The sequence below is a fragment of the Musa acuminata genome, chromosome BXJ2-2 (genome assembly GCF_036884655.1).
Source record: "Musa acuminata AAA Group cultivar baxijiao chromosome BXJ2-2, Cavendish_Baxijiao_AAA, whole genome shotgun sequence".
Classification (NCBI taxonomy): Eukaryota; Viridiplantae; Streptophyta; class Magnoliopsida; order Zingiberales; family Musaceae; genus Musa; species Musa acuminata.
Window position 1 is genome coordinate 33,115,722 of NC_088339.1, and position 12,866 is coordinate 33,128,587.

The 12,866-nt window shown below is 41.0% G+C and overlaps 1 protein-coding gene and 1 long non-coding RNA gene across 4 annotated transcripts; one reads left to right on the forward strand and one right to left on the reverse strand.

Annotated features, from left to right (window-relative positions):
* Positions 1 to 535: 535 nt before the first annotated feature.
* LOC108952146 (uncharacterized) lies at positions 536 to 12,124 on the reverse strand. Of its 2 annotated transcripts, XR_010484712.1 has the most exons (6): positions 11,765 to 12,124; positions 7,904 to 7,975; positions 7,711 to 7,821; positions 7,160 to 7,275; positions 3,822 to 3,938; positions 536 to 3,742 (listed from the first exon to the last, which is right to left on the reverse strand). It is a non-coding gene; the product is annotated as an uncharacterized LOC108952146 (long non-coding RNA). The 2 variants fall into 2 exon arrangements; XR_010484711.1 differs by having other exon boundaries at positions 536 to 3,938.
* On the forward strand, positions 950 to 2,807 carry LOC135606185 (uncharacterized). 2 transcript variants are annotated; one of them, XM_065097049.1, is made up of 3 exons: positions 950 to 1,088; positions 1,184 to 1,305; positions 1,484 to 2,807. In XM_065097049.1, exons 2-3 carry the CDS (start codon positions 1,190 to 1,192, stop codon positions 2,541 to 2,543), a joined length of 1,176 nt encoding a protein of 391 aa, XP_064953121.1. In that variant the 5' UTR covers positions 950 to 1,088; positions 1,184 to 1,189; the 3' UTR covers positions 2,544 to 2,807. The 2 variants fall into 2 exon arrangements, with proteins under 2 accessions (XP_064953121.1, XP_064953120.1); XM_065097048.1 differs by having other exon boundaries at positions 963 to 1,100.
* Positions 12,125 to 12,866: the final 742 nt, after the last annotated feature.

Below are 12,866 nucleotides of genomic sequence, written 5' to 3' on the forward strand. Positions count from 1 at the left end.
TGTTGGGTTTGGTCACCACGGCATGCAAGAAGAAGATGGTGGTGAGGAGAGGGGGAAAACCGTGGGAAGAGCAGCTGATGTATACATGCATCCTTAGCTGCATTATTTCATGTTGCTTGCCTTACAACAGTGTCTGCGGATGACCGAGTCGTGTGTGATGCTTCGAAATCTTGTTCTGTATCACCCAACTCAAATCACTAGGGTTTGGGGAAGCTCTGATGCATCGTTCTGCAAGGTGTCAACGAGCTGAGATGGCAGTGTCCATGTAGCTACAGTTGTGTGTTCTTGTCATAGCCAATTGGATTTGTCGGAGAATCTCTCTGCTCTTCCTCCTGATTCAATGGCTTGTTATTATACTTTTTGTTGAAGTCAATGGATAACTCAAATAAAACAGCAATGCTGCTGATCAGAAGAAGTAGGTGGTGGTGAGACCTTAGGACAATTTTGCTCCTTTTGATGCAAATTTGAGTCAGTCAAATATATTATTGATGGATTTGTTTTGTTCCCTTTTTTTTTTATTGCATCGAATAGTATGTATGCAAAGAGAAATGTTGAATGTTTGTTTGAGAGAGAGAGAGAGAGAGACTTCATTTTCCCCAAGGGAATGGGAAACTTACTGCCATCTCAAGCTTTCTATATCCCTAATAAATGGGGAGAGAACAAACGGTGAATGGTCCTCGACAATCAACTGCTCAACTGCACTCTTGTCCGCAGGACCCCCTTCCCTCTCATCTCCCTGTCGCACCGCCGACAGGGTTCCGCATGCCCTTTAATGTGGCCACACCTCGCGGCCGAGACCCTCGCCTCTCTGGATAGTAATGCGCTCCATTTTCTGGTTCCTGTCTCGGTCGACACAACAGAAAGCACGGCCTCCCTTTCATGCACCTACCGGTCTCCTGTGCCACGCAAACGAGACAAGCACTGTTCTCTTGTGATCCCTTCCGTTTCAGTCCCTCGAGCAACGCTTGATGCCGCCGTGGAAGGAAGTCTCCTCCTCGCTTGCTCTCACCCATCTTTGGTCACACGAAACACCCATTGGTGGAGAACGAAGACGAGCTTTCCTGCCATGAACCAAGGAAAGATACAAGGCAACGTCACCAGTAATGGAGTTTTCTCTTCTCAGGAGGAGCACGGCATTGCTGATGCTTGACTTCATGTAACTCTTCTTTTTCTGTGCTCTTAGGTGGTGATGACCGCACTCCATTCCTCGGAGAACATGACAAGCCTTATCATTCCGCCTATGGTGGTGGTGTTGGTGGTTCTACTGTTTGTTTATGGTATTCGGTGGACCCTGGCTTCTTCTTCGTGAGCTCCTCTAATCTCTCACATCATCCTTGGCTCTAAGACTTTGTTTACCTTTACTTTATATCTTGTTCGACACACTCTTCGCCACTGCACAAGAAAAGGACCTTAAATTAGACCAAGTCCATAACCAATTCAAGCCTTCTTTTCTTTGGATTCCACATGAACTGGACATGAAAAGCAAGAAGAAAGAAAGAAGCAACGGCAAGCATATTTCTTCCCTTCCTTTCTGCTCTGCTTCCATGCACCTCGGAACAGCAACAATGGTGAGCAAAGCAAAGAGGAACCTCCTGCCTTCCGGTCATCTTCTCCTTCCTCCGTCCATGAAGAACTTCGCCTCATGCTTCAGCGAGCACGCAGTCAAAGTCTCCGAGCCCTCCTGCTCGGGGAGCAGCAGCAGCGGCGGCAACTCCTTGGTGGTCGACACCAGCTGCTCGGTTCTAAGCGCCGTCACCTGCCTCTACCGGACGAGGCTGATCGCCACGCAGAGGGAGCTCCTCATCAGGGTCGCCTGGTCCAAGGGGCATGCCGGCCCCATGCTTTCCGTTGGCATCGACGACAACCCGTCGGTCGACCGGTGGGAGCCAAACGCCATGAACTGTCAGCTGCTGATGAAGAAGAAGGGCAGCAGAGCGTACGCCGCCGGGGACTGCGCCGTTCGACTTCACTGGGACATTTCCTCAGCTAAGTTCGGATCGGGTCCGGAGCCGATCGATGGGTTCTATGTCGTGATGGTCGTGAACTCGGAGCTCGCGCTGTCGCTCGGAGACATGAGCGAAGAATGCACGCGAAGGTTCGAGGAGGCGCTTCCGGTCGCGGAATCCTCGATGATCAGCCGGAAAGAACAGGTCATCGGCCAGGGACTTCACTCCACGAGAGCTCGGTTTCGGGAGGACGGCGGCGACCACGAGATCACCATCAGGTGCAAGGAAGACGGGTGGGACGCCAAGGAGTCGGAGCTGTCGGTGACGGTCGACAAGAAGCGGGTGGTGCACGTGAGGCGGCTGCGGTGGAACTTCCGGGGGAACCAGACGCTCTTCATCGACGGGTCGCCGGTGGACATGATGTGGGACATGCACGGGTGGAGGTTCGGCAACGCGCCGGGGTGGGCGGTGTTCATGTTCCGGAAGCGGAGCGCGTTGGAGAGCAGGCTGTGGCTGGAGGAGGAGACGGTGGACAGGGAGCAAGGCGGCGCGTCGGGGTTCTCCCTGCTGATACAACAAGCCTTCAAGAGCACTTGAAGAAGCTTGGCGAGGCGTGTGATGTTGGCTGGCTTTCTACTGTTGCGCGTGAGCAGTCACTGACTCGATCGAGTTGCAGAGATGTGAATTGGTGGATTGATGGAGAGCAGATTGCTTCTTCCCCAAACCTTTCTTTCTTTCTTTCTTGTTGATAATACAGTTTCAGTTTTTTTTCTCTTTACATCATCAGTTGACTTTTTTGAGAAGAAAAACAATTCAAGGCATGGAGATGAAGCTTTCTTAGCCTTGCCTTTGTGAGGAAAATGGTTGTGGACATTCATGCATTTAATGTGAAATGCCACTCAGAATTGCAGAATCCACCCTTAATAATCGCCACGGTTTGTCTCGACTCTGTTGGGAGCTCTGTGTTTTTTGTTCTCATGATGGATGGCTCTCCCACCACTAACACTCTCTATGCACACACACAGGAGGATGGATTTCAAGGTGATGAGATGACAAACGTTTCAGTCTATGCATAAATAACATAGAAAATAATAATCTAAAACATGCTAGTTTTCATCCAACTAATCATGCTGCAACCCACGGGTTGGTTATGGGCTCCATGAGATCCCAGGGATAACGTCTGACACCATTTTAGCCGCTACAGCATGTCAGACGGTCGGTTTTCATCACATGACGATGCGATGGGCGTGTGCTTCTTTAACACCCGCTCCTTCTTCTTCTTCTTCTTCTTCTTCTTCTTCTTTCTTTGTTTTTTTTGCCTGAATTTAGACCAAAGTTACTCCATCTCACAGAATAATATTGCATATCCTATCCTCACAACTAAAACGGTGGCAAATGAACCGCACACTACAATGACAAGTACTTGGGGAAGTAGTCTGGCAGATCAATAATGGAATGTCAAGTTTCTTGTAGTTTTCTTATGACCTCCTATTTATGTCTGTCTGGTGTTAGGTGCTTCCTCTTTGAACTGAACAGGTCTTGGCCACTCCAGAGACTGTTCATGAGGTCATCTTCTTACTTGAAACAACTCACATCCCTTGAATTAGTAGTAGTAGTAGTAGTTGGGTAGGTTTGACGCCTTCCGTTGTCCATATCAAACTATCTTGTTCTACCTACTCCCAAAAGTTTTCTGGCCAGGGAAAGATATGGATGAAGTTTCGAGTTCAAGCAAAATCTATGTAGTCCACTGGCAAACTTGCACTCACAAGCAAGGATTTCCTTCAACCCATTGCCATCTGCAGTGGAAATGACATTTCTTGAGCCATGAGGAATAGTAGCAACTGTTGCAACAAGAGATGGACCCAAAGACTGAACCTAATCGATAAGTGTTGCTGCTGGTGTCTCACATGTATCTGATGACACCTAATCGAATTGATTCATTCTTGTCTCCCAGAGCACGCACATTCAGTAAACTCCGGAGAAAAAATTCTGCTGCATGACAAAAGTATACTTCTTTAAACTGATACAGAAAATGGTTTTTAATTTAAATAAAAGATAGGTAAGTATGCACAACCTCCAAATTATACTGCTACCAACACAAGAAGAAATTTCTATACATAGCAAGTGTAAGCATTTTTGTCAAGTTTCCTGACTTGAGTAACTTAACAATCATCTCCTGGACTTCTTTTAGTTTCTTGTCTCCTTCTGGTATAACCTTTTCCAGAATTCAGGGGACAGATCAATATAATTTTTATAATGTCATTTTCAATATAATTATGTGCTACTGGACAGATTCCGAAAGCAAAAGATCGAATACCATGTTTGCATTTCACCCGATAATGACGCAACTGGGATGATGATTGGAATAATCATCAACATGCTTACAGGTTATGCATGCACTTCCGAGGCCTCCACTTCTGTTGTCTAAATCATTAATTTGGTAAGTACCTCCAATTTCAGGTTTACTTCTAAACCTATAATGCCACCATTGCAGTCTTGCAGATGACACTACTTTCAGATACTGCATACCAAAGAGGATATTATCTAGCAATTGTAAGTAGCAACAAAACTTGAAAGGAGGACCAATAGTTTCCTATATTGCTCATACCATGGATACTTCACTGTTGGAGTGTTATTTCAGGCAAACACATGGAAATCAGAGAAAGCAAAGACACACTAGAGGAATTACCTAATGATACTGTCTAGTTTCTTCCTTGTTAGAATCATATTCAGAGAACCTTCAGAATTCTTTTGCAAGTTTATAGACATAGAGTTGCCTTTCAGATGATTTCATTTCAGGAATTGTTTGATGCTGTCAGATATTTCAGTCAAGAATCCACTACATCACAATTCACATACTATGACAACACTAACCTAGATCACTTATCTACAAGTCATTTTACAGCAAATAACTTAAGTCCAAGTTTTTGTTTGCCCGTGATTATTTCAAAGAGATTTTGATTAAGAAAAAGCTTGATTTTAAGAATTTAAAACCTATGTTGGATTTTCAATTATTGAGGATGATTATGTTAAGGAATTACTCAGTCAAGCAATAAAGCATGAATAATCCATCTATTAATTAATTAACTAAAATATGATTAATTCACTAAGAAAATGATTAAGCAATCCTTCAAGAATAAAGAAACATCTAATAATACATAGGCTATTGCTATGGTAGCCCCGATGATGTTCTACTTTCACCAAACTATCATAAAAGAATGAAAACACAACAACAATAACAACAACATGCAGCGCTTCTATCATCAGTGTCCTTCTTATGTAACTTATCAAACATAATTGATCAAAAACTTTTCAAGATGTTTGATGACTTGCTACATCCTTTTATCTCGGCTTTAATACCATCATGAGCAATGCTAGAACCAGTCTATGAATGTTAAATTACCACTTGTTCTTGCAGACAAATAAACTGTTGAATCTCGGATTTTGATGATGAAATCAATTGTCATTTGTTGTCTAATCTATGTGTTGAGATAAGTGTGCAGGATTAACTACGATGAAAGTTAAACATGCAGCAGGAGTTGCGCCGGAGTCAAGACAATGATCACGTTGGGAGTTCGAGAGTTCGACGGAAGTTCGGACAGTCGTCGGAGGTTCTGCGGGAACAAATCCGAGAAGTCCATAAGCTTGCCAAAAGAAGCTCGTCGGAACTCGCCAAGTGGATCGTCGCAAGTCCAGGAGTTTGCCGGAAGTCCGCAGGAGCATCACCGAGGGTTCATCGGATGATCGACGGAAGTTCGCCGGAAGAAGCGATTGACGCACCGGAGCAAGCTGCAGAAATTGTCTTAGGATTTATCGTAGTTAGCACAATGATTAAGTTGGAAATGGAAGGTGATCCCATTAGCTTAATCTTGGGGCAATTGGGCCCCTGAAAAACCCAAATTGGGCCGAATGGATCTACCCATTCGGACCCTGATTGCTGTGGGAGGTGCAACCGCCCAAGCTAGGAGGTAGCACCGCCTGGGCTAAGTCTCCCAGGGAGACTGGGCGGTGCAACCGCCCCAGCCAGGAGGTAGCACCGCCTGGGCTCAGTCTCCGAGCGAGACTGGGCAGTGCAACCTCCCCTGACAGGAGGTAGCACCGCCTGAGCTCGGTCTTCGAGCTCTGGCAGGCGGTGCAACCGCCCCAGTCAGGAGGTGCAACCGCCTGATCCCGGAATTCCGGGAATTGATAATTTTGAGCTCCAAATTTGAACTGGGTTGGGGCCTATAAATACCCCACCCGTTCAGCACTGAAAGAACAGAACTTACACTCAAAATGTTGATCTCTTTCTGTGATTCTTAGAGCTCAAAATTATTGTAAAAGCCAAAAGTTCTCCTCCCTCTGTTCTTCAAAGTTTTGAGTTGTAAAAAGAGGAGAGAAAATTTCTGTAAGGGTTGTCTCCTAAGCCCGTCAAAAGGAGTGAAACTATAAAAGGGTGGTTGGCCTTCGCCTATTGAAGGAAGACCTCTAGTTGACGTCGGTGACCTCGTCGATGGAGGAAGCCAAAAGTGGAGTAGGTCAAGATCGACCGAACCACTCTAAATCTCGGTTTGCATTTACTTTGAGCATATTATCTTTACTGCAAACCTCCTCTTAAGCTTACTGCTTTTTGCGCATATACGATCGGGTTTCAAGCTTTGCACTTTCCGAATTAGCGTTTAGACGTAAATATGCTTTTTCGTACGATCATCATATTTCAGATTACGTTTACGTTTTGATTTTTACCATAACTGCAAACTGCCTTTATACCCTTGCTTAAACAGCATCTCGCCTAATCAAGTGATTTACGAATCAGCATTTAGACGTAAATCAGTTTCTTCGTACGAACGTCGTATTTCAGTTTGCGCTTATATTCTGGTTTTCATCATAACTGCAAACTGCCTTCATAGATTGACTTTAACATCATCTTGCTTGATCTTAAGTTAAAGTAATCTTAGAATCGACTTTCAAACAGAAATCGTTTTTATCGTTCGAACGCAGTTTCGATTTAATCGCAGAAAGTTTTCCGCTGCACTAATTCACCCCCCCCTCTTAGTGCTCTTGATCCTAACATAAACAACCATCCTACATCCTAGATTATAATTATCACACTACTGCTCATATTAAATAAATTTGCAGACAAATTATTTGTTGGCTAGATATGAGCAATTATTATCTAATCCGGATTCCTTACAGGCAATTAAGGCAGTCATCACATGATCATCTAATTTCACCTGATAACAGAGGTTGATGCTCAGCATCTGCTTGTACCACCACATACAGCTGCTGATCTCATTGAGTTGAGTCTACATCCTCAGAAATGAACCAAAGAGTGTCGGGTAAATCTCAACTGCAAAAGCAAAGGCTTCAGCAACTAAAGAAACATGGGGAAATGTAATATCAGAATACTTGCCACAGCACTGTGGATTGGATTGGTATTTAGGGATACGATAAAGAAAAAAGGTCGTTTTCAAGGTGAAAATTTTGAACCTATTCATTAAGTACATGGTCAAAGGGTCTTCTAAAGTACATCCACCTGATCAAAAGTATGACAGTTCAGAAAGAAAAAGTTATATTATGTACATCATGCAAAATGAAAAGCATGAGTATGATATCAGGTTCTAAATCCCTTCTATTCTTGTTCCAGTGGCATGGACATCAACCTCAAGTTTATCCTATTTTTTGTTACTTGAGTGGCTACAAAATTGAACTCTAATATATCTCTTAATATCAATTTGTTCTGCTTTAGATAGAGCAGTTATATCAATGCTTAGAAGATTATCACCTAGAACAGTAGGCCAAAGGCACCAGGTTGTCTTGCTAAGAAGATGCCATTCTTTGGTTCTCCACCACAGACTAGTCTGACTGTGCTCTGCAAACTGAAACTAGCATGGATCTGAAACAAAATTTTCTTGTTAAGGTTGCATGTTTTCTATCAGGAGATCTTGCAATGAAATTCTACACACAGGGCATTTTACATGAAATGTAAGCCCACAAAATCGATGAATGTGCAAAACATCCTTTTCTTGGAATTCTGAAAGAAACTACACCTACAAAAAACAGAGGGACAAATTAGATAGGTACGAACTGAAAATAAACATGCGAATAACTTTTAGGAGCTGGTCGAAAAGGATAGAAGACAAAAAAAGAGCATAGCCATTGTGAAAATTAGCTATAGAAGACTATAAGTGAATAACCAAGCGCAGCTCTTTTCTGTGTGTGTGTGTGTGTGTGTGTGAGAGAGAGAGAGAGAGAGAGAGCAAAAGTAAAAGAAAGAAACTTCAGCTGAATGGGTGGATAACTAAGTCCATAACTAGAGTACTCAACATAACTTGATTGAGATCACTTTGGCTGGAGTGCACAGATCACATATAACAAAGTTAGGCCATATCTTGTGAGTGACAGTAATGCAATTGGCTGCCATTGCACAACTCTACTTTTGTTCTAGCTATGTTCTACAGCAGTGGAACATGTGTAGGAAACCTATATGGAGAGCTTTTTTCTTGCATGGATACAAATGTACAGGTCAATTGATAGAGCTCCTGATGGTAGTTTTGTGATGGTCATTACAAATGAGACTGCATTCTTATATTCAACAAACCTATCCTGAAATATAAACACTCGTGGTAAGCTCAGGAAAACAAGTATTTTGGTTCAAAGAAAGTAGAGCTACTATGGACCCTTTGAGTGGGATAACACTTTGTGGGTCAGATTGATGTCCAAGATGGTCATAGTTCACTATAAAACAGTAGGATCACTGAATTATATAGGAAAAAGCAGGAGAGATGAATGACGAATCAAGTTTTAGTCTGTATATAACCCTAAAGGAGAATTGTTGGACTACAATGTGCAGTAATGAGAACATTAGAGATCGAGTTGAAAACATGGTGAAACATTTGTCATTTTGTCTTACATAAGGAAATTATAAAGTATTGATTATTGTATAAAGATGAGTGACTCGGTACTGTCTCTAAGAATTTTTGTGCGACATCACAAGGTCCATCACAAGCAATTAATTGAGCTTTTAAGGAACCTGAAAAAATATGGAGAGGCATACAATGACATATTCCTAGATAAAAAAATTAGAAAAAACAAACAATTTTTTTTATTGTGGATATGCTGATTATGTGACAAACAGTGAAGAAAAATCAAGATAGCAGTGATGATATGCAAAAACTTCCGTTCGCTATTCACAACAAGAAGGATAAAGGCAGTGTCTGCCTTTAAAAGATGATATTGAATCCTAGATTTTAAAATATTTAGTGCTAGTGTGTATTATGTCTGATGTTATAATTTGAATGGCAAAGCAGTCAAGTGCAAATTTGTTCCATTGAAAGGCTCAACTTAGTGAAACAAAATGGCTGCAAAGTAAAAAAATTTAATTCATTAAATAATAATTTCTCAGGAAAGGCCAAATTATAAGCTATGACACCATGTAAAAGACCAGATAGAATCTGATCCCAATTAGATCAGCCAGCTAAGATCATGACCAGGAACAAATGAGCCCATAAAACCACACTTTGGCATGTTTTACAAAATGCATGAGAACTTCCTTTGTAAAATCATTACCATTTTCTTCACAACCTCTTGAATACTTCCAGGTTTTTGGAGGCATAAAAATATGCATTCTTTTCTCTCTTTTTTTACTTAGTTCTTGATACCAAGACTAAGTTACTGTCTTAAATGTTTCTATGCTGTGATCAGGAAAAAGAATGAGAGGATGGGTGTGTGCCCTTTCTCTTAATTCATGTCTACCTCAACTCTTCTTGCCATTGGTGAAACCCCTCAAAACCTCAAATTTACTTATTCAAGATTGCATTGACCATATCACTAACTTCGGGAAATCACACTTTGTCAGCTCAAACAAAAGCCCATACTGGTATGACTACCTTCTCAGTAAATCAGGATACAAGATGAGTCAGCAGATAGCCTAGTGGAAAAGTTTTCAGAAGCAAACTTTGTTCTGAATATGATACAGGACAGAGACAATAATAACAGAAAATTTGCCACAGCTGGGAGTTATTTGAATTGTTACGGGACTGTCAACTTTGATTTTTTATGCATTTCCACTCTCATCAACTTAAAATCAGACCACTCTGATACATGTAAAATAGGGAAGTCTAGTGACCTACAATAGAATCAAATCATAATGATTACATCAGTTTATACTCATCATTAGAATCTTAGAGTCTCAGAAGAGCATATCTTGCATCAAAAGTAATCAAAAACCTAATTGTCCTCTAAGATACATGGAGCAGTTACCAACCATCCAGAATCCTCTGATTTCTTTTGTCAAACAAGGGATTCACATTATTGAACCTGCACCACTCACCAGTGAAACAGCATCATACAACTTCTTTAGATTAAGTCCTTGACTTTAATAAGTTTTGTTCTAAAAAGAAATGAATATATAGCTGAAACATAACCATATTTTAACCAGTCCCTAGACCCAATAACTCTCACAATATAAATTACTTATAATCTCCTTTAGATTTTCAAGACTGTTCCCTTCATTCTTTGGCAGGAAAGTGGCAACAAGTTGAATCTCTTGCTTTCTAGCATAAATTGATCCCCATACATCTTTTAAAAAAACTTCTTCATATGCTCCAATGCACTGTCTTTAGACAGTGACATCACATGAAACAGAAGAGAGCTGTCTATACCCCTGAAACAATTAAGTTCAACAAATCATATGATTGTGTGGTATCGTAATTCAGTTATCATGAACATGTCAGCATACAGAAAAATTGGTACATGAAGATGGAGGTGTAACATCAATACTTAATTGAATGGACAGTCCAAAATAAGACTACTGAATGTACACCAATTTCAGAAGATAATGTAAATCTTGTAATTGTTAAAAATAGAGAGATTAAACAAAACCTAAAACTCAAATCACTGGAAAAAAGAAAAAGAAAGGCTCCATATAAGACCTTAGAAGGAACTACATGCTTCCATCAGGTAAAATTTGAAATTTGATGCGCAAATATAAGCAGATATATATATATATATATATATATATATATATATATAATATTTTTTTCAGGACTATAAACTTCAAAATCGATTAATCAAATGATATATACATGCATTATTTCTTTGCAGCTATCTTATTCAGAAATACAAATGATATATGTTGAGAGAAAAAAAACAAACAAGGAATCATGTTCTGTTTGGTCAGGTACTAGGTCATCAAATTAATTTTCATTTGACACAAGTCGACGTGGCAAACATCAAATTAATTTTGTCAATAAAAACGTTCTTCTCCTTACTGTGTAGATGAAAATGAATTGTATAATAAAATAATTTATATCAGAAGCAAGGTTCAAATATTGATCGAGTCAGCATGTACTGATTGGTATTTACCGGTTTGACTAGGAATGATACTGAACCATATAGCCCGCTACCGTTTGGTGTAGATTTTTGTTATTCTTTAGTGATAACAAGCATTACTTAGTATCACGCAACATACAGGTTACCATACTGGTCCAACAAGGTGTCAAAACTGGCATCAGACAGTAATGCTAAACCTTGATCGGAACTGCTTAAGAATGAAATATGCTGTTCCAGGAGCATGGTAAATCAAATTCACACTCACTGCACGAGGTTCACACCAATGCTTTGTAGAGAGGCTGTCGGAAAGGATAACAAGGCTCACCCTCACATGGAGGCACAGACATGAAGGGGACATGGTGAAGTTGAAACGTCAGTGATTTGTCGCATTCAGAATCCCACAGATTTGTGTCTAGTGGGAAAGGAGTGACGACAAGAACAACAAACGAAAATTTCTATGATTTAGGGTTATCATTATTGGGAAAGGAACTGATGGAAAGACTTACTTTCTTGTTCACATGAATGGAATCGATCACCAAATTTCCGTGTTGGAACGCCAGCAACTACAAATGGTTTCAACCCGTGGATCACAAATATCAACTTCTTCAGGAAAAAAGAGGGGGAGCAATGAGATGAGTAACATCAATCGCCCATCGCCTTCCCTCGATTCCGGCCCACGAGTCTGTCCATTCTTCTCTTCTCTTCTCCACTTCACTTCATAGACGGCCATAAACACCTACCCCGATTCAAAATCCACCGCAGCTCCTCGACAACGCGTGTTGCTCTTGTGAACCATGAAAGCTTTCGGAATCGAAGACCTTAGGGAAAGGACAGAGCGACGGAGGGCCGAGGAGAAAGGAAGCGGAGGGACATCCAAAGGTGCGGAATAAGACGGTAAAAACGGCCCCGTCTTATTATATAAAATATTTTAAAATTTCATTTATTTTTAGGGTAAATTTCTTTTAAGAAAAATATTAGGTTTATTTTTTTTAATGAGTCTCTGTTTACTTTATTTTTGGCATAATATTTTTTTTCCTAAATAATAATTTATGTATAGTCTCCGCTTGGTTATTCTCTTACATTTGCTCTTGATTTGTCACTGTTGTTGCGTATTTATTCGTTACGTTTATTGCCCATGGGCATGTACTCGCTCTTATTTATCGTCGTCATCTAAACCCTCATTCATCATTGTCAAAGTGCCAGTAATGTCTTATCGCAAGGTCCTCACCCTTCATCTTCGTCATATCATGCTACGGGCTATTATTGTTTCCTTCCTTGCCTCTCGCAATACCATCTTTGAGGATGACACCCTCCATCTTCGTCATATCATGCTACGGGCTATTACTGTTTCCTTCCTTGCCTCTCGCAATACCATCTTTGAGGATGACATCTTTAGTTTCCTCCACCACGTCTTGGATTTCGAGCCCCTCCAACTAAAGGAGTCGACTTCCATTTATTTTTATTTTGTCGTTGCTCAATTGAAAAAATAAAATAATTTGGGAATGAGGCATGATGACCCATGTGGGGGATAGGAGAGGGAAAGTCTTATCGTGATCACCTCCTTCCCTTCTATCGAGTTCAATAACTATAATGCATGAGAAGAGCTTG